Source organism: Pipra filicauda, unplaced genomic scaffold (genome assembly GCF_003945595.2).
Source record: "Pipra filicauda isolate LSUMZ 115617 unplaced genomic scaffold, ASM394559v2 scaffold132_size2486313_pilon, whole genome shotgun sequence".
NCBI lineage: Eukaryota > Metazoa > Chordata > Aves > Passeriformes > Pipridae > Pipra > Pipra filicauda.
Genome location: NW_024103796.1, coordinates 1,293,517 through 1,321,088, shown reverse-complemented (window position 1 = coordinate 1,321,088; position 27,572 = coordinate 1,293,517). Strand labels below are relative to the sequence as shown.

General features: G+C 38.3%; 1 protein-coding gene across 1 annotated transcript in view; it reads right to left on the bottom strand.

The window, feature by feature from the left end:
• The window catches only part of FGD6 (FYVE, RhoGEF and PH domain containing 6), a 72,079-nt gene that overhangs the window by 17,286 nt on the left and 27,221 nt on the right, over positions 1–27,572 (bottom strand). Inside the window, exons 3-14 of the mRNA XM_027732282.2 lie at positions 26,569–26,716; positions 23,475–23,542; positions 23,348–23,378; positions 14,814–14,965; positions 13,865–14,021; positions 13,106–13,193; positions 7,570–7,620; positions 4,662–4,720; positions 4,496–4,567; positions 3,960–4,028; positions 2,316–2,399; positions 1,105–1,184 (exon numbers count right to left, since the gene is read on the bottom strand). Of these exons, the coding sequence (XP_027588083.2) occupies positions 1,105–1,184; positions 2,316–2,399; positions 3,960–4,028; positions 4,496–4,567; positions 4,662–4,720; positions 7,570–7,620; positions 13,106–13,193; positions 13,865–14,021; positions 14,814–14,965; positions 23,348–23,378; positions 23,475–23,542; positions 26,569–26,716 (1,059 nt within the window). The remainder of the gene's footprint in view (positions 1–1,104; positions 1,185–2,315; positions 2,400–3,959; positions 4,029–4,495; positions 4,568–4,661; positions 4,721–7,569; positions 7,621–13,105; positions 13,194–13,864; positions 14,022–14,813; positions 14,966–23,347; positions 23,379–23,474; positions 23,543–26,568; positions 26,717–27,572) is intronic.

Sequence of the window (27,572 nt, the reverse complement as noted above, 5' to 3'; positions counted from 1 at the left end):
GAGATAAATCCACATTGTCTACTGCCATCCCATAAATGTCTTCATGAATCCATATGACATCCAATCACCAAGGCATCTAAGCAGCACAGACCTGCTCATATTATACTGGAGCAGAATCATACCCTAAACTGTGAAATGCACCTTTTTTTTCCAAGTGTGCAAAAGAGCTATAAAAAACATTTGAGTTTGTTAAGAAATAAAAAATTCTCATTTCAAGTGTGCTGTTATAAATTACTCAGACAATTGAGCTACTTCCTTTGGCAATTTTGACAATGTTAACCTTGGTCTACCCCTCAGCTACAGATACTGCTATCTTTATGCAGACATTCTCATGTTGGTATTTACAAGGTCACACAAAAAGCAGCAGTCTGCCCTTGCTCAGCCTTGCTAAACAAAGGAGAAAACATGTCTTTCTTTATTGGTATCAGCACTGTCACAAATGTCAAAACATATAAAACTTCAACTCAAGCACAGCAAAAACAACAATCCACAAACCCAGGCCTTTGCCAAAGGCATCTCGGTGAAGGTGACCAGAGCTGCTCTGGTTTAGTGGCCATGTATCCTTTTGCTGCTACATGGAGAATTTAGTTTTCTGGTAAAGACAAGCACCATTGCAGTAATTGCTGCCATAATTTCAGGTTCACAAGATCTGTTTCCTGTTTCAATTGCAGTGTTATTTTAGCTAAAAGATCAGGATGACTTCTTCCAATTTATATCAGTTACCAATAATAACATGGAAATTTATTGTTAAGCTTCATATCCTGTCCTGTAGATGCAGTGACAGAGCATATCAGTAACTCTGGAAGAACAAAAAAATACTGAAAATCAAAGCCTAAAATTAATTTAATTGAAACCCTCTCAAGGAAAGGCAATGCAAGGATAATATTTCAATGTACGTGAAGTTTCTGAAAGTGTAGCTAAGCTGAAAAAGAGGAACCAAATGAGGGTTTTATTCACTCTGATTAACTGATTCCCTTTATTCTGTAATCACTCCAGCCAAGGGTAACTTTTCATTACATTAAGCGCAAAACAAGCTATAAAAAGCTTGCGTGGCCCGTTTGAAACCACACAGTTTTAAAATTATTATCCATTTGGAAGACTTACCTCGCTGAAAGAATGAAGGATCTCTCTACGCTTTCAATGTTCAGTTCATTCTGATAGGCTTCCTGGGTTGGCTTTTTAACCTTCAGCCAAAAGAGAAAACTTTACATTCAAACTGAAATTGTACTTCTGTTGTTGCTTTAGTTTTACTTCCTGTAAAATCTCTTACATTTTTATTGCAGAAGGGGTACATTGGAGAGAAAATACTCAGAAGAGGAGGTCATATACCAGTCCAGAGGGCCCAGCTACACCAAGATTACATGCAGCCCATCCTTTTATTTCAGTGTAGTTCCATACAAACACTGGAGACATAGAGAGGAATGAAGCTATCAGAGCCCCTCACTGTGCTTCAACATGCCCAGGCATGTTGCCCAATAAGCACCTCCTGCAACTGGGGAAAAAAAAAAGGCACTGCTGCTGCTGCAGGACAAGATTTAGCCCACTGGTGTACCCCAGAGTGAGCAAGGCCTGCATCACCCTGTTGATCTTTCTGAGCTACCAAGTTTCAAACATAAGGAGGTTTAAAAGTCAAGAGTGGTTCTCAGTCACTACAAGACATCTGCTGGCAACAGAGATTTTGCAGCTCTGCCTGTGAAAGCTTGGACCTGGGTGCCAAATCGGCACTGCAGCTGGACTTGGTGATTTTTTCTGACAGGACCAAAGACAATGATTCCCAAGGCAACGGTTTGTTGTTCCCACTGTCACGTCAGACAGTGTGTGCATGTCCCTTATCGCTACACCCAGAGGGGCTCAGGGCTTCACTTTGATGCTTTTCACAAGGGCTCAGAAACAAAAGCTTTATCTTTCCTCAGAGTTAGCAAATCTTTATAAACCAGAGATTTGACCCACCAGGAGTTTATCATGCAAAGATGTCTAATCTCTGCTTGTGGGCAATAAAAAGCAGTTAAAACGAAAAATCGAGGCAGTCTAAACAAAGTACAATACAAAAAATAAGTAGACAAATTATTTCAGAGTAGGACAACACTAGGTGAAATGCAGCTGAGATGATCCTGTGTCAACAGAGTTTTTTAGGGAAACCTAGATAGCAATCCCACAGGCCATATTATACAAGCAATGTTAAGCCTGTAGGATTACTCTGGAATGCAAGGATATTTAATATCTCTTGCCAACAGTAAACATAGTTGTGTTTTGAAAATTTGAAGGCCTGAGTTCAGGTAGATTTGGAGAAGGACTCATTTTAACAAGTGACTCACCTTCATTCCAGCCAAGGACAACATATTGTTGAGTTTATACATCCCTGACTGGACTGGAGTAGTATACAACAGGGCATCATTGAACTGTAATACAGAAGCAATGCTTTTTAATGACTAAAGACTGTTAAAAGACAGGTAATTCAGATGTATTTTACTGGAAGTACAGAACTCCTACACCACTGAGATCAACTGTCCAGAAGGGCATCCTCTACTTCCTATTATTCCACTTAGAATCCAAGAAACATTTTCATGTATGAATTAGATAACAATAGGTATCTATTTATATCCTCCTTGTGTAAATACACATTTGGCACATGAGTAAACAGTGCAAAGATGTCAAAGAACAGCCTGTCAAGATGGACAAAAATGTTTCTCATGTACAATGCCATATGATATAGCAGACTACTTTAAAGGGATATTAGAATTAACCATTCAAACAAACCAAAACAATCCAGAAACTTGGAGATAAAAGAATGGAGATTAGCAATTTATGATTAAAAGGACAAACTTAATTATACGTACCATGTGAATTTTACCAGTTTAAAGTGCATCTACTGTTTATTTCCTGTTCTACCAGACTCAGATTCATTCTGCACACTTACTGAACAGTTACTAAGACTTTTTTTATTTTCTGTGCTGTTCAACCCATGGGTCCATACTTCATTTACTGCACAGAAACAGACGCCAAAACCTGAAGTGTCTTGTAAGTTTTTGCTGTGATGTTCTTTGCAAAATAACCAAACGTTTCAGGAGCCTTACTAAATCTTCACAACATGATCAATGGAAATATCACTGCTCAAGTGTCTAAAAAAACTAAAACCCCAAACCAAACAAACCCATTGCCCCAAAAAACAAAACAGAGAAAATCCAAGCCACAGACACTCAAATTAGCAACAGGTAATTTGTGAAGTTCAGCTCAGGATAGCACCAGATTTTTGAGAGTATTACCATAACTGATTCCATGACTGCCTAGGGAAATATTTATTCATACTACAGTAACCACAAGACAGATTTTAGCCAGGACTGTGGACCAATAATGTCATAAATTACACATGATAACAGCTGCTTTACTGTCTAAATAGAAGAGATAAACAAAAGGTTCAAGTGGAAACAGAAACTTCAGAGATGCACAGAAGTTTCAGAGACAGGAAGAGAACCCAGCATTTAACTTCCATCCCAGTGCTCTACTCAGGATGCATGGGACCTCCTGCAAGGGAAAGGAGAGAGGAGGAGGGAGGGAGTGGGGAAGGAGAAAGGAGGAAGAAGGAGGCAGGGAGGGGAGGGAGGGAAGGGCACAATAGCAGTGCCAGAGTTCTAGGTTTCAAGACCTGGTACAGCTAAGTGGGATGGAGTAACTGTGTTTGTTTCCTCACTACCACAGGTAATGTCTTCTCGTAAAAGCTCTCAGATTTTGAATAAGTGTTGTTCAAAATAGTACATTTTAGTGAGAAATGGTTTTCTACTAAATTTAGTGCATATGCCACAGATGATCTCTGTAAATTAGAACTAAATAAGTAGAACAGCAACAATTGGTCATTTTTTCTACTACTTGCAGTTATTAGTTACTTATGTTTACAGTGTAACATTTCAACCACTTAAAATTACACTCCTATTAGACACACAGCAACATATACAGCATCTTACCAAAAAAAACATTCGTGGCTGCATGACCTTCCGTGACAGCTTCATCAGTGTTCCCTCTTTCAGAAAGACCTAGTAAATTAAACAAAATTAAAACTAGGTTTTTAGGGCAGAAGCCATGCAAATGAGCTGACTTCTTTCACTATTATGATTATGATTATTATTACTACACTAGAGGTGCTGCGGAAGTTTTGGGATTCAAGGTTCCCTTTCTGAGAAAAGACGTTTATCCCTAGGTTTCTCTAAAAGCGAGTGTGAATGACTGCAGTACAGTTTTCCATGCTGCACTTGAAACCACAACAAATACAAGGTTAAGCTTGAGGACAAAAACCTGCCTGCAAGATCTGGCAAGGTATCTAAAAAATGTCTAAAAAACACCCCCCACACATGGAGAGGCAGTATTCACTTGACTGTTAGAACTGAATAATAAAGCAATGGACCATTTTTCTTCTTGGTATGTGCCAGCTCCAGTCCTTTGCTTGCATATCATCCGTGCTGCACTGTACTGCAATCTGCTGAATGCCATCTGGAGGACCTACCCTTCCTGGCTGTACGATCTCATGGTGTCCATTTAAACTGTACTGGATCTGCATGAGTTTCTGAAAGTTATCCTATGGGAAGAAAAAGCAGAAGATAAGTACTTGCCCTTGCATCCGTGACTTTTTTTTTTTTTTTAAGACCAGCTTCATAAGTCAAAATACTTACACCCTGCTTCATGATGTCATTGGCATGGTTTGCAACTTCTATGACAACAGCTAAAGCATCTGAAGGATGAAGAAATAATGCTTTGGTTATAGCGACTAGTTAGCATTGGTATTACGTAAAGCACAGGTATGATATTGCATTTCCACATAATTCCAAGATTTAAGGACCTGATTGTACAGTCACTGCATTCAGGAGCACTTCCCATAAATCCCAGAATCTTTCGATCGTGGTTTAATAAATATGCTCTAGCAAGTCATTGCTTCAACTACAGTGTCGATTATTTCTTACAGCTAATCAAAACAGTCCACAAGCAAAAGTAAATCCCAGTTTCTCACACAACTCTACTTACTTACTCTACTTACAGGAGAAAAGTTAACAATATTTTAACAGAGACTATGTAGGGACTAAGTTTTTTCCATTTTACCCAACTGCCACCAGTGCTAGTCACGGAAGACCACCTAGAAAAATTATACAAATCTTTGCCATTTCTTCTGCCTTTAGTTTTACTTCACCCTCAAGATACCAGTCAAATATCATGTGAACACAGTGAGTGTTCAGTCCAAGGATCCACCCAAGGATCTTATCCAAAAACCTGTAATTTACTTAAGTAGAAAAAAAGAGACTTATTGAGTTGAAACCTAGGACAACTGTTCTGATAAAATGTAGTCTTAAAGCATTTAGCACCTTCTTCTAAGTAATTCAAGTACACTAAGGCACTTCAAAGAAAGGACCTACATTTGGTTAAAAATCCACAGAGAAGCATACCAAACCAGGTAAAAACAAAGCCTTAAGGTTTTTTTTCCCAGGTAATAATTAGAGTATTAGTACTGTAGAATGCATACACTTCCCTTATTGTTGAGTCATATTTGGAAAGAAAGCATGTTGAAAGAGATAGCTGTCTGAACTGAAAGGTTCAGAAGGTCATGAAGCCATATAAGAAACTAAACAGATGTGAACAAAAAGCTCATCCTAAGTCAATCTAAGGAGAATTTTTGTACAAGATTTTCATGAACCAAGGCAATGCAAGCACAGGAGTCAAACAGTTAAAATACACAGCAGATATCAAGCATTTGATCAAAATTTAAGTTTATATATAGATGTCATAGCATCAGCTGAGCCTGCTGAAAAAGAGCTGGTGGTCTCCTAGTAGGAAATATAAGAAATGTTGTGCTGCTTCAGGCAAAACACTCCCCAGCTCCCATCTGCATGGAATATGATGAAGGGAAATTTAGCTAAATTCATTAAGACAGAAATGAGTACCTGATTCTTTCTGTTATATGTTTCCTCATCTATCAGTTATATCTATTAAAAACTTAAAATTTTACTCAGATTTCAAGGAAGATTGAAGAATTTTAGAGAAAATTAGAAAATTTTCTGCTTATTGAAGGGAAAGTTCCAGGATCTCAGGATCACTTACATAGCCAAGACTAAATAAATCTAAATAACAACATAAAATAATCTATAGGGATAAAGAGCATTCCACTTATACCACTTAGCTGAAGTAATGTATTCAAATGAAGGTTATCAAGAAGAATTGTGCTATTTTGGTATTTTTCCAAGAACAGTAACCACAACCAAGCCTAGTCTCCCTCTCCACTCCCCCCCACCAATGGAATTAAAGAACTAAGCAAAATCAGAACTAAGTTAAGCTTAATCATTACAAGAACTTGGTGAGTAAAGATTAGATTTTCTTTTCTTTACCCAAGTTCTAAGATAGACTATCGAGCATCTCAAATTAACACTCTTATTGTCACAGCTAAGCTTCAGCTTTTATCTTTGATGTATGAAGGGAGAGAAAAACATTGTGGAAGGTACAACTAGAAAAAATAGAGAAGTTGGAGAAATCACAAGAAAATGTAAAGTAAAATATATATTTAAGTTGCTCACTTTTCAAGTGGTCAACTATTTAATGTGCAACACAAGCATTAGTTTGTTCACAGCCATAAGAAGTGCAAGATGAACTTAAAGAGTCATCGGTTGAAATATTTTTGGCTTCTATCTTCACCGTACTCAAACAAATATGTCTAAATGTCCCAAGAAGGATATTTACTGATATATTTTACAATATTGTATCAGCAGACAAAGCAAACTTGGTTCAGTGCATTGAAGGCACTCATTGAAGTCCAATCAACTACAATTGCACAACCTTCCTAAACGTAATGGGCTTGAACAAACGTCACTAAAAAGTGAAATAAGTGACAGGGTCTCATGCAAATGAAATGGAAGCATTGACTGGGAGCATTTTTGTATTGCTAAGGCACACACTGCAGAAGGAAACAGCCTGAATGTGCGCTGCATTTATATGCTTGAGTTAAACCAGTTTAATCCCACACTACTATGAAATGTGTGGTCGGTCCCGTCCTCTTCATCACCAACTATTCCTGCTCATTTCCTTTGATCTCCTTTTTCCCCACATGCAGGCAAACTTGTGTAAGTCACCTGTGTTTGTGCAACTTGTGACAACTCAAACTGGAGAACTCCTCAGGTTAAATATAACTCAAGGCAGCTCCTTTATCTTGTTCACCCCTGCCACATGAACACTTGTTCTGGCACAAGCCAGAGAGACGATGAGGCCAGGAAGGCTTATAGTTGGAGAGAGCAGCTGGTAGACAAGCTGCCTATCATGAAAGGTCTACAGATGCAAGGACTGTCTCTTTCAATAGCAGTGCCCAAAATATCTGTTTAAGCTGTCTGGAGAACTTCACTCTTACCTCTTGGGTGAGCTGATATGACTGTCAGCTCCAGACTTTTTTGAAACACAAGCTTGCAATCTTTTAGTATCTCTGCTGAGAAACTTAGAACTAAATAGAAAACATTTCTATTACTGACTTAACATTTTGCAAGCACTTAAAATCTGGAAACATTATCATAAGTACATAAGCTATTTTTTCTTTAAATAGACATTTACCTTGAGTATCCCTATAGTCCGCAGATTCTTCTAAAAGATTCTTTAAATAATCTGTATAAAGAAAAAATAATATATAGTTTTGTTAAATAAATAAACACCACCAAAAAGTAGTAAAAACCACCTTTTTCCTGAAAATCTGCTTTTCAGGCAAATCCATGCCACAAAGATCTACTACCTAATCTTTTAAATCTCTCAAAGTAATAACAAAGTGAAACCTAGCATTTCCATAAAGAAAGTATGTCTTTATATTTGCTCAGTGAAGAAATGGCTATTGAAACAGTGGCCTTCTCCAATGACAAACTGTATGTTGTATATATTATTCCAGAACAAAACAAGCAAGTGAAAAATAAGTATATACGTGCAATCACGTTTAAGCTGAAGGAAAAAATTTTGAAGATTATAGATATTTGCCTGAGCACCTAACTTGTTTATAGAAGCTAATAAAAAAGTAGTCCATTACAGAAGATCTCATTATGATTAATATTTTTCAGTAACAAAAATAGAATATGCCCCTCAGTGTTCAAATAGGCATTTCTGGTTTTCCATTATAAACGTAATTCAACCACAAGATGGCACCCTCAATCCACTGAAGTCTTGGTAGATTTAAAATCTATTTTACTTAGCATTTAAAATTAACTCCAAACGTATGACTATACAAAAAAAACATTCCCTTTGAGTTTCCATTCCCTAGTCGAGTGTCTAGTTCATCAAAAAGTGCAATACCCTGTCAGAGATTAATATATATCCTCAGTAAAAAGTCAGCTGTTTATTCTCTACACTCTACAACTTTGAACTGCTTAAAATTGAAAGCAACAAAACCAGAAACATTCAAAGAAATATACAATAGGTTGATAAAAGCAACAAATTCTGATTTATAATTACCTTTTAAATGAGGTATCAAGATTCTAGAGGATCTACTGAAAACTAACTATATGTAATCTAGCAAGCATTCAATTTTAGCTTCGCAGTTGTACAAGTTTCACGTAGGAGTGAAATAATTCAACTCCCACATGCTTGCCCTACCCAAATTCATTCTTTTATTCAAAAAGGATCAGGAGCCAATTGTTCCTTGCCTTCGTAAGATGTCTTGCTTCATGCATGCCCCTCAGAGATCGCTCAGTGTATTGTAATCTTTTCCTTATGCACAAAATTAAAAGGGAATTATGAAACATGTTTCCGCAGTAGAATTGCTACAAAGAGTGAGAGAACCTGTCATGTTTAATGAAAGTTTTAAGAAAAACAGAACTACAAGAAGAGAAACATTTGGCACTGAAATTTTATTTTTTGGCAGAGACCTAAGGGAGGATCCAAGGGAGAAGCATTGAAGAGCAGGTTGGAGTGAAGGAAGAGGAACCAGCTGGGAGGCGTGGACGGAGCACTGGGAGATCTGGCTGGCTGGGTCAGGGAACACCCACAGCTATCTGCTCTCCTCAGAGTTCTGCCTGATCATTAGCAGGCCCTGGATAATGTCTGATCTTTTAAGACAAGTCTGACATGGCACCAAGACTTCTCCAGCTATACTCCATTAATATTGCATCTCCCTGTCCCTCAAGATCTCATGCTGTAGTAGCTAGCAGACATTCTAGCGCAATATTTAGGTGGACATATATTCCATTAAAAAAAATGTAGTTAATCTTGCTTCGCTTTGGGTTATGCTGGCAAGAAGCTTGTGTAAGAGAAAAAAAAATTAACAGGAAGTATTTTGAAAAGAACTGAGAAGAATTCACAGTTTTTAACTTGGTTTAACCTGTAGGAACCTGTCACAGATATAACACCAGCTGTCCTCTCCTGCCCTGCCTGCAGACAGGTGCTCCCTCAAGTTGGAGCTGTGCCATGCTGCTGAAGCAGAGCACTCTTGGGATTCCACCATAAAGCCAACAAATTAAAGCTTTAAAATTGCAACTTGATCTTCATTGGGGCCAGCACAAAGGACTCCAGCAGTAATCTCCCCGTGTAAAGAATGAGTCCCTACAGCTCATACAAAAATAAAAATAAACCTGCCAACCACATGCTCACCTCTTCAGGCTGAGAACAAGAGGTAAGGTGGGTATATTTTCCTCATCTGCAAATGTACAGCTGGTTCTCTAAGACACTGTCCCTAGTACATGGAGACATCCAATTTAATATCCAAAGTAATTGCAGTGGTAACTTAAAACCAGAGACCCAAGATGGGAACTAATTATTTCTTGGCATAGTCATGCTTTATGACATGTTCCCCAAAACAACACTTTACATCACTCAAAAACATTTTGGATGGGTATATTCTTGCATTTTAAATTATATAATCAGTGAATATAAGTAAGAAATTTAGAGATTTTAACATAACTGTATTAATTTAAAATGCTGCAGCTTTTGGAGCCAATAAAACTGTAAAATCCTGAAAATGATAAGTAGCTAATTTTCATCGTAGTACTTTTTATGTGTATCTGGTAAGTGGACCTCAGTTCATAGCTAAAACTCAGCTTCAGAGAAGTATCAGAACAGATATTTTTAGTCTGTTCTGTGAATAAACACTGGAAATTCTGTGCTTGCAGCAGCTTTCTGGAGGTACTGGCATAAACTATGCAGACAAGCCAATTTCAAAAACATGAAAAACATTACAGAAAAATTTAGCAAAAATATTCCTAGATAAAATAAATACAGAGGACAGATATTAAGATGAAATGGTATCTACTGTTTTTGCCAAAAAAATTTTCCCCTCTGAAGTGTGCTCTAGTTGTTCAGACTAGACAGATCTTAAGTATACCTTCAGAAATTCATAATTCTGCTGGATAGACCAAAACACAACAAAAATCAAAAAAAGGCACACAAGTATTGGTTTTGTGATGAACAAAATTTCCTTATGTTCTTCTTCTACCTGACAGCAACCAGCAATTCTCTCTTCTTCCTGGGGGGCAGTGACTATCACTTCTCCTGACTAAAATTATCTTTTGCTTCATTAACTGCCTTTTCTCTTGGGTTGTCTAATTTAACTACATTAAACTCAAAGCAATTGTTCCCCAGCACATAACTGGCCTTGAGTCTGACAACTCTATTTCCAACCTGAAAAGCAGCAGTGTGCCAAAGGCTTATTTTTCACCCCCCTCCCTATATCCCAGTTAAGGATAATAAAAGACACTCTCTCTGCCAACCTTGTGTTGGGAAAGAGAGAATAGAGACTTATCCTATGGCAGTCAAGAACCTGTTCATATAGCACAGTCTCAAGTAATCTACTCAAATTTTTTTGAGAAAAGAGAATCAACTCTCCTTCATTTCTATATGAAATCCCTGAAAACCCATCTGATCTTGGCTGTCCAGAGCTTGGGGCCAGTATGTGAAGAAGTGGAAGTCCACTTACTGGACTGGAGAAGCTGTATAATTAAAGAGAAACACTGCTGAGCCTCGCCTTTCCTTGACTGATTTATGAGCCCACCTGCTCCTGCTTTGGTTAGCATAAAAGTAACTCCACTTCAAAGCACAGCAACAATCTTGCGATGTGACCGAGTAGCAGCAGGTTACCAGTACAAAGCTGTCCCACTGACACAGAACATCTAAATAGGAAGAAATCCCCACTGACTTAGGCCTGACAGCTTCATTTCCTGGATTATTTTCACTCCTCTGCTCTGACCCTCCTCCCCACAGTTCCCCACTGTCTTCAGCCTGGGCAGCTGCTCCATCACTGCCTCTCACCCACTGCATCAAAAGAGATACGAGTGTTTTGCATCCCCCCAGATGTTCATATAGCACAAGTTTATACAGGCATTGCTCAATATTACACAGAGCTGTTGGAAGGTAACAAAGCAGATGGGTCATCCACAGAGGTATGGAAGAGTGAGAACCTCAAGGACAACAGACGTGATAGATTGAACAGGCAAACAGATCCAAAATGACACTCTCCAGCCCCAGCACAATTAAATTCTTGGTCTGACGTCTTATTGCTTACACAGAACAAGAGAAAATCACTTTTCTAAATTCACCACCAGCATGGCAATCCCCCCATTCCTTTCAATAGCATTTACAGGTGTATTTAAAGCTGGGCAACCACAGTAAGGTGTGCAGACTGGGGACATCCACAGCAACCCCCCATCAACACAGAATGAGGGGTTTTTAGGGTCTAAAACAGCCTGTTCCAGCCACAGTGACAGCTAATGATCACGAAGAATTGCCCTTCAACATCTGAGTTTTGTTCAGTGCCATTTATCCCTGACATCTCTCGCTTTGCTGTGTATATTGACACTGGCATTTGCTCTATTCTGATCCTTTGTTCAACCTTTTCAATTAAAACCTCTGAACTTATCCAAAGCTCTCCTGATTTTGAAGTGTATAACAAGCCTATACCATGTCCTAAGTCAATATCCTTTTAAAATAAAGCAGGTCCCCAAATGCCATTTATTGTTTAATTTCATCAGTTAAGAGTCATTAAGATTTTCCCCTATAAAGTATTCCATTTAAGGAGTTTTCCCCCTTTTTTCAACACCTGTGAGTTTAATGAGATGATTAAAATGAAAACAGTCACTGTTAATAACTTGGTAACTGCTGCTTAACACTTTAGTCTGTATCTCCCACAGCATCACTAGCCTAAGTACTTGCTGGGGAAATGCCAATGAGCTGTTACAGAGCCAAAAAAAAAGGTCACAGAGCATTTTATTTTGCAGTTACTACATAAACAGAGGCTATTTTTAAATTGCTCATCAAGAAGCAATGGCTCTCAAAAACAATGCCTTAAGTATTTCCAAATCCTTACAGGAGCCATCCCCCTCTTACAACAAACACATCTCAAAATACTTCACAAAGGAGGCCTCTGTCACTGCCCTCCTCTTACAGACAGAAAAACCCACTGCATCATGGAGATGACTTGCTCAAGGTCACCCAAACATGCCAGTGCCAGAGCAGGGTACAGAGCCCAGATTTCCTAGTCCCAAACCAGCTCCTTAGCGTACAATGCCCCCGTAACAAGCCTTAAGCACTTGTAAATGTACACTAAAAACATGTGTTCTGCCTTTAAAACAGAATGGATTTTACGGTCAAAACACCTGGGTGGGGGAGAAACGGAGAAGCTACTACCAGAAGTTCACAGCTGCATAGCCATCTTTCTTCTCCTGGCTCCGATTCTCCATACTGCCCTTTTCATTCGTTAAAGAAGAAAAATCACCCATCAGCGCCCCCCCCCACCCGAAAAAAGGAAAACCCAAAGCAAAACAAGAGCATTCCAACCCTTAAGGAAATGACAGGCTTCTATTACGACATAAACAAAAACCACCACAGGTTTCATGTTTTCCATGTACTGCTAAATGTACCATCAGAACACACCACAGTGTTAGAAATATTAGCACCTTGCCTGTGTATCTTAGCTCAATCAATATTAACAACGAAAGCCTCTAAACCCATGCCATGTTTTAAAAAGAGCTGCATATATTGTGCCATGTTTTTTAAAAAGCCTCACATATCCAAAGTCAGATAAACATGCTTTACAGATGGATACACAACTGCCTGAAAACAGGTTTCCTGGGGCGTGTGAAGACTGGCTTGTTCAGCTTGACAAAGAGCTTGACTGTACCTGTCAACAGGAGCCTGTATTGGGGAATCCTCTGAACTGGCTTGAGCAGATAATGCTTGAGGGCCAGACTAGCACAGCGAGGGCTCATCTGAAAGAAACATGCAAAAGAAATGATTCCATGGCCGTCAAAGGCTCCAGCAAAAGAAAACATGCCTAAAAACAACTACTGATTATATTGGATAAGATTTATCATTAAGAAGTGTGACCACCAGTGTTAAACACCACACCAGTGTTAAACACCACACTACAGAGCAAGCATTTCTGTGTGGAAGACTGCATGCAAAATTACCCATGCGTTAAAATATATCAGTAAGCGCTCATATGCTGTGGATTCATAACAGGTGCTTTGCCTCAGGAGGATGAGAGGTGAAACTTGCCAGAAATAAAGGAAACAGGGTGGCAAGGGCAACATGCTCCTTTGTGATCCCTTCAGTGTTCATTAGGCAAAAAGGCAGAGAAGACAGGAGTGCTCACTGCAGAAGTTTTAATTAATCCACACTTCTAAAGACGACACAGAATTAAAAGATCCATGCTTCAAAAATGCTAATTATCCTGAATTTGCATTCAAAATAATGCGAATCTGAAACACCAAGTCCTTAAAAAGGCCTCTTGTATTCTTCATGTCTCAATCCAAGACTGCAGCGAAAAGACCCACCACCAAAACACAAAAAAATTGAGGACAGTTTCTAAAGCCTTGCGGAAGATCACAATTGCTAAAAAGTCACAAAACAGGATATATCTTACAAAAGAATACAATACCTCGAAGTCTTTGACTACTGAAGCAAACCCTGCATTCTTCTTACACTGTTCATCTAATAATGCAACATTTTTATCAAATTCTTTGATGTAAGTTGAATACATCTTTAGGTAGGGACCCTTTTTAACAAATATATCAGCAATTCTTTGATGTTCAAGCCTAGAAATAGACAAAAAAAGGCGCAGTTAGAGCTAAAAATAGCACACATAATCCTACAGCAAAACATCTATCCCTTTCAGAGTAAGATGTGCTAGTTTATGTTCTGAACAAAAGCTTACAGTGCAGCAGATAGGCACCCATCTCAGTAGCTACTTTGAAAAACTTTATTAGGCACACATCAACACACTAGTGTTAGATGGCAACCACTTAATACACAGTCTTTTTTAAATGGTCTTGAACTGTTTGAACACTTTAGTACAAGGTTGATTTCTGAGGAAATGGATCTTCAAACTTAACAGCAAGTCTTTACCCATTCCAGTGCCTTTGTCAGTAGGTTTTGTATTGCTGATTTGGATCCACCCACCACAGTAACTGAGAATGGACTTCAAGGCGATTGTGGCTGTCAATCAGTGCTGTTTCTGATCAGTAGATCTAAACTACCTCTAAAATGTGAACTAGTCTTCAGGACAACCTCCTTTTCCCCTAATGAAATCAGTGCACTTACTATGCTCATACAAGGACCAGACCTTTCAATTAAAAATAAAATTTTAAATAAATAGTGTGATTGCTACAAAAATGTATTGGCATGCCTTGTGGACCTTTGTATACATGTAAACGGCAAACAAGCACATCTAAATGAAAAATAATCTCCTATACTTTCAAAGTAAATTCTGTCATTTAAGAAGGCACATAAAACACAAACAAGAGTCAAGCCATGATCACATGGAGTCACATAAACACCACAGATAAATTTCAACATCAAAGGAGTGGTATCCCTTTATTGATAGTCACCAGTGAGATAATCGCTCTTCCAGTTCCCTCAGGAGGTCCCGATTGAGTTCGTAGAGCTGAGGTAGGTAATAGAGGATCTGATTCAGGATTCTGTCCTCAATCACTGGCTTTCCAAGCTGCCTAGAGGCATGCGCCACAGCATCCCGGAAATCCTGCCAGAGTACAAAGAGGACAGAAACCCCCCTTGCCATGAGTGAACAGCCTTCAAAGCACCAACACAGAGAGCACAATGGAGTTCTCATTGCAGACATTCCAGGCGCTGCTCCCTATTACCAAAGGCAAGGCGGGTACCATCTGGGTTATGTTTCCCTGCAGCTTCAATTTACTCCCCTGGGACTGCTTTAATCCCTTTGGTTTAACACTGGAGCTTTACTTTCTTGCTCCTGTATGCATAATATAGAAGTTTTTCATTATTTTTACAACATACCCTTAAGAAATGTGCTGGTATTACATATGAGGAAACCAAGGAGGGATAAACAAAGCTTGTATCTGCAAGGTTGTTGGCAGCCTTGAGTGTCTTCATGCAAATATGTAAGTCAAAAAGCAAAACTGTTATATCACTAATATGATCATAGTATCATACTTAAAAATCATAGTAGTGTTCATAAGTCATCTACAAAAGCCATTTTGGAAGATGTTCCTCGTGGACAAAATGTAGGGTTACAAAAAATTACTATATGTAGCAGCTCTTCTATATACAGGAAAATTAACATCTAACAAAAAGATACTGTAATAACATATGGGACCCATGAGATTTCAAATGTTAGCAATGATCAAAACTAACACCGGTATCTTCCAAACATTTAGAGGGAGAAAGGAAAACCCTGTTCACTCTTGAAGAATCTTATAGCAGTTTTATGCTAAAACCATCTCCCAACAGGACAGAGATGAGGCTGGTTGATCCTTATTAAACTATTCAGAACTAAAATCTTGGCCCCACACAAGTCCGCATGGCCAGGATTGAAACTCAGTATCTATTACACGAGGTATTTTCTCTATTTACATGCAAACAAAACTTCCAAGAAGGTTAGTAATTTAGCATTTCACTTGAAAAACAACACTGTTGAAACTGACAAAAAAGAAAATACAAATTAGGTGGCATCATGTCTCACCTGAATTTGGGCAACAGCGGACAAAAGAGAATCAATACATAATAGCTCTTTCTGAATTTGTGGTTAATGAAACCTGGTAGCACATGCACAATTCTCTTGGTATGCTGAAAAAGGTGACATCAACATACTTTTAAGTACAATGATGAGTTATATTTTAAATGTGCATGGGGTCCACACCTGCCTTTGAAAATCTGTAGTGTCCTCGGGTTGGGGGCGGGGGGGGGGAATTAATCCCCTCTTTTCCTTCTCCTCAGGTCTATTACTACCAGTCTTACTAGCTACCTCATCCATACAGCATCTGGCACTATTTAGGGTCCCTCAAACTTAAACCTCAATTTTCCCTGCTCTCTCTCCTCATTATGTCAGCTCTGGGCAGCGTGAGCTCCAGACACACTTTCTTGCTTTGTGACCCTCTGGGTCACAAAGGCTGTGGCTGGGCAGTTCTGGCAAGAAACTGAAAGGAGATACAGGGCACTGGCTGTGCTGGGGGAAGGCTGAGAAATAAATGCAAGGGAGTTAAAAAACAGATGGCATTATTCATATGGAAATGTTCTGTTTTACATCCTCTGTGCAGACTAGTGACACATAGGTTAACTACCAGCTGCATCTTATGGGTTTTTCTGACCCTAGGGCATTGCTTAACACTGAAATGATACAAGGAATTACAATGGCAAAAGCTCAAATGAGGCATTCTGGAGAGCTTCATGCAAAATGCATTATCATATTATGATAATCTTCTCCTCGCCCCTTCCCCCAAACACATGCACATACAATATACTGTATGTACTTTGCCATAGGATGAAACAAGAATGTTGTATGAATGTCATACAACTACTTGCACGACGAAAAGAAAAGCATTTTGTCTGTACAGTAATCAACAACCCAGGCTTTCCCCTGACCAAACAATAAAAGGAGAGCAGGGAGCCAGGTTTAAGCACTAGATAACACAGGAATGTCATCTGTAGTTAAGAGCATTTATTTAACTTCTAGATACAGCATTCAAAGAGTCTGCAGGGTGTTTTCCAAACACAGATTTGGTTTTTCAACTAGCTTGATCCAAAGTCCATCAGCTTCATCAGGGTTTAGATCATACCATGAAAGGCTCTATCATTAAAACAGCCAACCAAAACTTTGCTTCATCACCCCCTCTGCCCCCTTCCACAACTGAGTAAACTGAGGAAGCTTTGCAGAGAGGAAATGCAGGGAAAAAAGATAACATGAAGCTTTCAAATTACGTGAACCAGCCTGTGAAACAACATGAGGCAAACTTCATGGCTTTTTTTTTTAATTATCAAGTCTTCACTACTGACTATGCATTTGTCATTGTAATCATATTAAGATTTATTTTTAACCTGGCAGTGGGTGTGAAGTAACTGTCATGCCAAGTTCATCTTGAGATAAACTTAAGAGTTGAGGGCAGAGAGCACATGCCTCGGGATTGGGGGTGGGAAAAGTCAAACAAATGTAACAAGGTTGGAGTTAACAGTGTTTACACTTGAAGGTACTGGCCTTCTGAGAAAGTAATTTCTTATCCAAAATGACAAAACATAGAACAGGTCTGTTTTAATTACCAGATGTAAAATATGTTAACTTACAAAGTAAACCCTGAAATTTCACTCCAAAGGGTGGAAGGTATTCAGATGACAACTTTTTAGATGAAAGACTTACAAATTAGGAATTGCAGTAAAAGTAATTGAAAGCACCAGAACCTAGCTCCTTCTAGAACTAAATCTGCTCACTACTAAATTAAAACAGAATTGTTCTTGCAAATAATATATACATTGCTCTGATATCTATATATGCCTGGGTGAAGTGATTTACATTGCAAACATATTTAGCACATAGTTCTATATAACACTGCTGAAAAGCATTGCTTTCATCAGTCTGTTCAAAGACAATCACCTAGGTTGTCCTAGAAATTATTCTGTTTGAAGCACTGCAGCAATTCATTACAGTGAATTTTAAAGAGATTTTCTAATTGAAAATGAGCCTTTCAAATATTACTTTCTTATTCATTAAAAAACCTCCAACCAACCAACACAACCCCAGCTTGCCTCGCTTTGGAATTAATGTGCTCATTTCACTGAAAAACATTTGCAACTCTAGACAAGTTTCATATGCTGCATGACAAAACCCAGAATATCATCCTAGTTATACTGAATCATCTCAGCTTTTTACCAGGATGATTTTTTCCTTTTAAAAGAGGGGGGCTATTGTACACTTTCTGAAATGCTTGTTTACAGTTTCTACATTATATTCTGGTCCAATAAAAATCTTATGATACCACATTTTACTGCTTAGGTAAAGGTAATTGTCTTCACACAGCTACTTCCAGAGGACACCACCCATCACCACCCCTGGGAAGAACATTCTTTCCAAACCAGGAACAGTTTCAGTTTATTCTAGACTGAGATAGCATCCTGCTGGCTACTTGTCCATTTGAAAATCTAGTCTAGGCATATTAAGGGCTTCTGAGTACATAATGCTGCCAAATTACTGCAGATATAACACTTCTAACTTGAAAACGTTTGGGGAATTTTATTTATCCTATTAGTATACACTCCCCCTAGAGCTGTGCAGTATTTGAGAAGGATACCACCATCGCTACTTGTGTTTCCTCCCACCTCCCCTTCAATGCAGCTTCCTTAAATAAGCAAAGTGCCATGATATCTGAAATAATTCTGACCCTGTTGTGAATCATATGCGGTCAGCACTTCCCCTCTGCAAAGGCCCTGACTCACAACCCCTCCCAGTTCTTTCCACTGGAGGATTCCCAGCCCACAGCAAAGTGACCTACCCACATCAGTCTAAGGAGCAAAGGAACAAGTTTAGTTGTAAATCAAGAGGTATAGAGCAGACAAAACCCTCCCTCACCTGCTGGCTGGGTTAAATGAACCTTCAGGTATCTAATAGCTGAACGCACGTAATTTCAAATGGATGAAATTAAAACTTCTTGGAAATTTAACAGGAGGAGAAAGTACTACATGATCTAAACATGGTCACGTATTTTCCTAAGTCTTCAACCAACATTCATCTTGGACCTGTTATCTCAAAAAATACCATCAGCAAAATAAAAATAAGTCATAATCCCTTCCGCTGAGGTACAACTTCCAGCTAAATGCACCTGCAGATAGCTCAAATATCAGTTTAATTTAAGGAAAAAAAGTATGTTTGCACTTGGATGCTTTTCAAGGAACACACACACACAGACATCCTATGGGGAGGGAGGAGGGAAGGGGAAGATGTTTCACGCTCTGGGGAACAGCCAGCCTGCTAGATATGACAAACTGTAAACATGACTGCTTAGGAATACAGCTACAGATTTCCCAAATACAGTATTTAAAACATAAATAGGCACTCCTAGCAAGAGTCAGACTATTAGCTAAGTTAAACTACAGCAAGTATAGTTAATGAAGACTATGACTAAGTGTGGATTGAGACATTTTTCAAACATATGAGATTACTTCTGGAAAGGTGCCAAGTAGTTTCACGCATTTTTTTTCTCAGGTAGTAAAATAATTTATAAGTCTTTAACAACATAAGATAGTTAATTTTTTACAACAACCAATGATTTGACCGTGGCATTTTCCCAGAATGTTATTTCAGGGAATAGGCTGGGTAGTAGAACAATGTTTCCTTCTAAACCTAAACTGTTTCATTAGTCTTCTTGATAAGAAGTTGCAACTCATTGTCAAATACCCTAATCAGCAATTCTAAAGCACTTCAGAGACTAAAAATTTGTCGACATATTCACCTCAGACTGGTCAAGTATTGGAATTTTACAGATGGAGAAAAAGAAGTTGGAGGTTGAGAGAATTTTTCACAGCCAAACAGTAGGTCAGTTGTAAGCCAGGACCAGAGGTCAGAACTTCCTTTGCTCCAAAGCCCATAGCTATTAATTTTTTTAATCTATATTTTCATCACATTCTTTTTCCAAATTTACTACGAATTATTTTTCACAATATTTGGCTATAATATACAAAATAACAAGTTTATATATATATAGATAGATTATAGATGTATATAGTTTTTATAGACAGAATTTTGCAATTGTCTTCTGAAAAATGGAAACATTAAATCAGAATTTTTCACTCTTCTAAGTGTATCTGGAAGGACACACAATAGAAAAAAAAAAGACGTTCAACCTCTTATCTGCCTTTTCCCAGAAGAGGCTGATCTTGTGGCTGCAGAAACGATAAGAGGTGCCTCCTGACAGCTCCTACTTACTTGGTCTGAGAGTTCTAATATGGACAGAACAGAGGTCTAAGTCAGAAGCACAGATTTAAAGGCTCATGCAAAAGCCCACAGGCCTAAGTTTTTCTTTTCATACAGCAAAAAATTATACACTAAGCCTTGAAGTGAAGGAGTCATCCCAAAAAAGCAAGTCTTCTGCTGGACCAGACGCCTTGCTGCTTATGCCATCACAGCAGGGAGGAAACAAAATTGAAAACGTTGGAATAACAACAGGAGTGGCAGGTTTTGGCAAAAGAACAAAATTCAGACCAAAAAAAAAGACAACAAATAAGCCAGGCAGCTTACCCTTAGGGCACCAGGGTGCTGCTGAGGAGGTCCTCTCATTTGTGCAAAGCTAACAATTTCCAGAGAATGCCACAACAAAAAAGCACAAAGGGCGCCAACACTGCCTTACTCCTTTTCCAAGAACACCAGGTGTTTTTTGGGCAGAGAGCAACTCCTATGTCAATTTTGCTTTACAGCCAGTTCACTGTTTCTTTTTTCTGCAAGTGCCCTTAGGGAAGGAACAGCACTTCTATCTTCTCAACCCTTTTTTACCCCCAGGGGACCGTGCATGAACCATCTCACAAAGATGCATACAGAAGAGTTCATTTAATTTAACCCCCTTTGTTTTCAGGAGTTTCCAAAAGCATTTCACTGGAATCTTGTCCCCTGAAAGAGCATTACATCTAATGTTTGATTACAGCCCCAAGCAATCCCATTCACCGAGTCTGTTTGATAGAGTGTGGAAAGCCAGATGAGTCCCTTATCTCTGCTATAACCAGCTTATTTAGTATTTATAGAAGTGTCTTCAAGTGTTTTTTAATTTTCTTGAGACTTTTCTAGTATGTCTTCAACAAAAGCAGTCAGATGAACTTATAGTGTGCGACAGTGTCTGCATATGCTGGCACCCTGGTATCTTGAAGAGTTGTTCCACCTAATTGACTTTGTCAATATAAAAGAAAAAAATGCTAAAAAAACCCCAATGGTACTTGTAAGAAGTTTGCAATCACGTTCCCACCTTCTCAGCTGCTTTAGGCTCCACTTCTAAGGCTCTAAGTCATAGCAAATTAAAAACCTTTTTCTTACACCAACAGTCCTATTCCTTGGCTCTATTAAATGCCATGAGCTGCATTTAACTGGCATTGGTAAAACAGACCGAGGAGAATAGTATTAATTTAATATCATTGTGAATGGAATTAGTTGCTAAATGACTAATAGATGGGTCGGAAGGTGTAACAGAACATCCCCTGACCAGTTAAATCTTTACTATGGGTAAAACAACCCAGCCTGGGGGCAATCTAAGTTCTAATTCTAGAAATTTGTCAGAGATTGCTTGACTGGCAGTTTGTAATTCTGACACTGAATCTAGTAAGCCAAAGTGGTTCAGCAGACATGAAATCTACAGGATAGTTTTATCAACATTAAAATATCATCCATAAGAAATATATTATTAAGTTTAACAGATTTAATAACAGATTTAATAACATCTGTGACAAACATACACAAATCCCCAGGCATACCACTCTGTGGAAATAAAAAAACATGTTTCTGCAACCTTTCTCAGCAATGGCAATTTTTATTTAATTAAGAACCATTCACACAGAGCCTAAAAACCAGTATAACAAGGACACTCATCAAGGTTCCTGCTGCAGTCCAACCAACAAGTTGAGGACAAAGTATTTCCTCAACTTCTAGCCTAGCATCCCCTCTGTTAGACCAGGCTGAATACATGTTGATTGTTATTGCTAGCCAATAAAAACATTCTAATAGCTTTTATTTGGCAGCTAGGAACTAGCACACTGTCATGAAGAGTTGCAAGTTATCCATTAAAGGAAAAGCAAAACACATCCTACACCACTGCACTTCTACAGTGTGAGGACAACTTTATCTTAGAAATTCACTAAGCTCCCCACTATTTGCCCTTTCTCACATTCTTCCCCTGCTTGCCTGTATTCTCCTCCTCAGCCTTTTCTTCCAGTACTGCACATTACCTGAAAAACTAATACACTAATAAACAAAGACACCTTTAACAAATAAGTTACATGCCTGAAAAATATGATAATTTAAAATGATACAGCTTAAAACTTTTCCAGGACAACTCTCTTCCTTTAACCAGTATTTAAGCTTGAGTTCTGTGCCAGAAACATGTTGAATATAAATTATATATTGGCCGCAACTGCTTGATCCAGCTTTTAAAAACCAAGCTTGAACAGAATCAGAAAATCAATTACTAGGAGGAAACCAAAAGAGCAATCAGCAAATGGTGTGGTAAGTTTTTTGTTTCCTGAAAAGATCTCTCTATTACAAGACTGTATACAACCATCTATAAGAACCTTTGTTCCCAGGTTCATAGAACGTGCTTCTCAAGAGACTGAGATAGAGCAACGCATCTGGTTGCAATATAACCACTTCTGTTGCTCCAGAAAAAACATCACTATGCTTGCACTTAATAGAGTGACAAAATGGTACAAACACATACCATTAAGAAGTTGACAGAAAACATATAAAACTGAGCTAGAGAAAGAAAAATTCTTCATTGATTTACTATTATCACCTTCGACACTGCATGTTTACAGACAACTGATCTGCATAAACATGGCTGAAATACTTAACCCTTGCTGTAGACAACACATTGCAGGTACTACAATCGAAGCTGTTATCAGAAGCAAACATCTGTCAAGGAACTGCAGCCCAAAAGAAAAAAAGGCCCCCATGGTGATGGATGCACCATTACAGCTATTAGCTGGATTACTTAAAGAATGTGCATTTTAATGTACCATTTCTAAAGGTAAATTGTTCCTGCCTCCCCCACCACTTAAAGAGTTATTCTAACAAGAAACTTTATTTTTGTTACTACGTACATATTTATAAGCCAATACAAGCTGGCTTAAAAATACGATCTTGATTAACATAAATGGATATATATTCCATTTTCAGTCTTCAAGCAAAACCCATGCTCAACTGGAAGACTGTATACATTTATTAAGGAGATGCAGAAGGAACCATCAAAATATTCATGCATTATATAAAATGTGAGACTAAAGTTCAGCTTAATTAGATTAATTTTTATATTTTGAATATGTAGACAGCAGAAAAAAGGCACAGTCACTACAATAAAACCTAAACATAAAACTTTAATAGATTAAACAAATATAAGAGGAAACTACTTGTTTTTTGAGTACTTACAATGTGTAAGAGTTTTAGCACATCCACAAACCTATCAGAAAAGCAAGAAAAAAGCAAATAGTTACATTTTAATTGCCTAATTAAAATAAATTGAGTAGCTGTTATGTTTAGTTATGTTTATACTTACACTTTCTCTGAGCTCATGATCTCCTTGGCAATATGGTAAACCTTTGTTTTCTTTCCAGCTGCCTTATTCTGCAAATAAAATTATATGTTATACCATGCATCTACTAAAATGGTCATAAAGATCATTTCCAACTAGTAGTTCCTCAAATCCAATGCACTTATTCAAGTTATTTCTAAGAAAAACATTTTACACTGCTTTGAAAGATCTTGGCTTTGAAATCTTCTGTCTTTTCAGGATTTGTGAGAAAATCAATTTAGCTTGTAGCTGGAAACAACAATATTAGCTAAGATTAGTTTTTACAACACTATCAGCCTTTTCATTTGATTATTAGAGGAAGCACTGAAGCCCATAATGGATAAAGTCCTAGCAAATAACAGTTACTATTTAGCAAAAGTACTAAAGTACAGATAATATTTCTACATTATTTGATATTTTTTTCCTGATTAATACAGCAACAGTAATATTTGTGGTGAACTCAAAGGTGTTTCAGGAACATCTCAAAAGACACATGCACTTTCTTTACTGAAAAACAAGATGAAAGGAGAGGAAAGGAGAACACACTGAAAAGTCAGCTTCTGACTATTAAAGAAGCTGCTGGAATACATAGGAACTGTGCTGCAAAGATGCAGAAGCGTGAGCCTTGTCACCTACCTGAAACACTGTGGAGATGATGTTGGTTTTTATGCGCACATTTGGCTCTCAAAAAATCAATGCTACTGTTCAACATTGGATAGAGTGATCAGGTTTAACAAAGCAAATGGGGGCAGGCATCAGGATGCAGAAGTGTTCGCTACACAGTGTAGCTCCCACATACAATTTCCCTCAGATAAAACACCTTTCTCCAAAACAGCTCTCAAGGTTTGCCATATGCTTCTCTGCTGCCAGCTGTCACCACATCTATTACACATTCAGGCTTTCATTTTAATGGACTGTGAAGAAAGAGCATGGATGAGGAGCACTAAAGCATCCCGGGATACACATCCCAAGTGAGATGGAAATCCTGGGGAGGCTGTATTGAGTATCGTAGTATAATAAAGGCACTGAACAGTTTGTCTAGAAAATAAGATATTGGTGACATTATATCCATGAAACTTATTTAGTTCTTCTCCAAACCTGTAAATAAATGTCAAGTGCTGGAAATGAAACCATGGAACAGATGATACTCATAGGTTGGTTTTAACGATATTGTTGTATTCAAAATAAAAAAAAATTAATTGAACTTTTTAATTTGAATTCAAATGACATCGTGCCTTATTACTAAAATTAATTTCAACATTAAATAATTTGGTGTTGCATCACATATGTACAAATACATTACTTATTTTATATGCAATGTAGACATCTGCACACAGAGCTGGGATTTGACCTCTGAAATTAAACTTAGATCTATCCAGTGAGGGTTAACTGCATTCAAGTGAGATTGTAACACCTATCCTCAGGCCTCTGTGGAAAGCACAGTTGACAGGCACCCTACAGGACTGAATTCACAAGTAAGTCAATTATGCAGAGCAAGGTATCTGCCATCACTGTAGATGTGACAGTTGCAAATGAGATGAAAATTAGTATTTTGAGAACAAGATGCTACCGCTAAACAATTACAAAATGAAATATCACAGTCTGTTTTCAACCCCATTTGAAATACTTTTCACATACCAGCTGAAACTGAAAAGGCCACCTTGCATTTGCTCAGCCAAAGATACTCTGGCTCTGAGAGTCTCTAACGGGAGAACCAAAAGGGTACAAACAGGGCTCTTAGGCACAGCGCTGGAAAGGAGCCTTTTAAATCCCCTAACAGATATAAAGCATCAAAATAGTCAGATGCTTGTGGTAAGGAAAAATAAAAACAAGCCCAGCTGATGACCGGTGCAGACTACTTCATTCTCCTCTGCAGCTGCTCTGCCTGTGAGGAAGCTGGTTGTTAATCCCCAGCTGCCGGCCCGCACGTGCTGAAAGCAGCTGGAGCCAGCCCACAGCAGATGCCTCACAGCAAGCGCTGAATTACTCAGTAAAACCTGCCCAAGAATGCTCCTAATGGGGACACTTTCCTGTAAAACTCCATTGTGAAAGGTTCGGGGCACCTCTAAAAGCACACAAGGTAAGTTAGCTTTTATACAGGTACAGTCTTGTTTAGTTTCACAGGAACAAGTTTTTCCTGTGATTCTTTCCCTTTCCCAATTTATTCCTCTCATTTGGTTAAACAACATCCAGGTCTGACACATCAAGCTTCTCTTCCAACACTAACAAGTTTCATTGGGGTTTTTTGTTTGTGTTTTGTTTTTTTTGTTGGGGCTTTGGTTTTGTGGGGTTTTTTTTGCTTGTTTTGTTTAATTATTTATAAGGAGAGGAAGCAAATATATCAAAGGAAACAGCTGTCAAGACTGATGCTGAGGAGAGGCACTGGTCTATGGGCAGGCTGGTTTCAAGGCATCCAGGACTGAGAAATAAGAACGTGAGTATCCCCAAGGAGAGGGATAGGACCCTCAAAACTTCATTACATTTGGAGTAGTTAGCACTGTCTTCTTGCTCCTCACTTGAAGAAGTAATAAGATTAAAATAAGGGAAATCAGTCCAAGCTGGCAGTCACAGAAGCTAGTAGAAGGTCAGATCTCAACCCCAACAGTCAAATGTGGCTTACACTCCTCCAAGGGCCACAGAGGTGATTTTAAATTTTCAGTGCACAAGAGACACTGTGCACTGTAGGATCTGTGAATTATAGACAACCTTGTTAAAAGCTATTTATAAGTCTCAGAACTGAAGATCTCTAAATGTAAATCTGTGCATGTAGTTCCATTAGAGGGGTATGGTAGGAAGGTCTACAGCTCCATGATTCAGTGAAGGAGTGAGAGCAATTATGCCAGGCAAAACACACTTTGTAGTGGATATTTTTAAACTTGACCTCTTAATGTCAGGCTAATATGCACATATTAAATTAAACTTCTAGGAAAAAACCAACCACTAAACAATAACAATGATAAAAAATACATAAAGTTATGTTGATTTAATGCCTTTTATTTGAAAATATCTCAACAGGTTACAACTTATGAAATAGTATAAGAGCGAGGAATAGCTTCAGAAGATAAAAATAAAAAGATACCTGTTTATCTTCTTGAGGATCAGTCTCCCCTTTGCTGGAATCAGAATTTGTGTCATCATCTTCATCAGAACTGTTCATGATATCTTCTTCATCTGATTGAATATCTCCCACTACCACATTAGGATGATCATGGTGGTCTTCTAAGGACCTAAAATTAAAATATGTATAGTCAATAAACATATAATACTCTATTTATATCAAGAACTTTTGGTTTTACACCACAATAAATGGTATACTTGTTATCAGAAATATTGAGAACAGTAGTGGGCAGTCTGAAAATGACAGTAGGTTTTTCCACAGTGAACTCAAAACTCAGCAATTATTTGTCTATGCTAGAATTGATACAATGCTCATTGACAGTGTGCAAAAGCCACGGTACCTTTGGAGTATTTATATTATTCTTGTCCATCAGAGTTTGCCTAATAAAAAAAGTCTGATAAATCTATTCCCCTACTGGAGGTATAGTGCAACATTTGTATTGTGTGCCAGAAGGATAAAGAAAGATCACAGCCATTTTGCTATCCTCTATCTGATAGGAGCAGGTCTTGTTTCAGATACGGGACTTGGACTGGAGCTTTCTGTCTGTAATTCTAGATTTGTGAATATACACCGGGCTGTTCCTCAATGCATGTGCTAAACAACTGCATCAGGGATGACAAATACAGGCTGAGTGAAGAATGGATTGAGAAGAGTTCTGAGGAGAAGAATTTGGGGGTGTTGGTGGACAAGAAGTCCCACACGACCTAGCAATGTGCACTTGAAGCCCAGAAAGCCAAATCATACACTAGGCTGCATCAAAAGCAGTGTGGCCAGCAGTTCAAGGGAGGGGATTCTGCCACAGCAAGGTGTTGATTAGACAATGCTTAAGACAGAGTTAAACAAAGAAACAAACATCACCAATGACCAAAAAAATCAACACACAAATGCTGATCACAAATAGAAATATATTTAGAGAAGACAAGATTAGCTGGCCTGTGGACAGACCTTGGTCAGCCATGAAGACA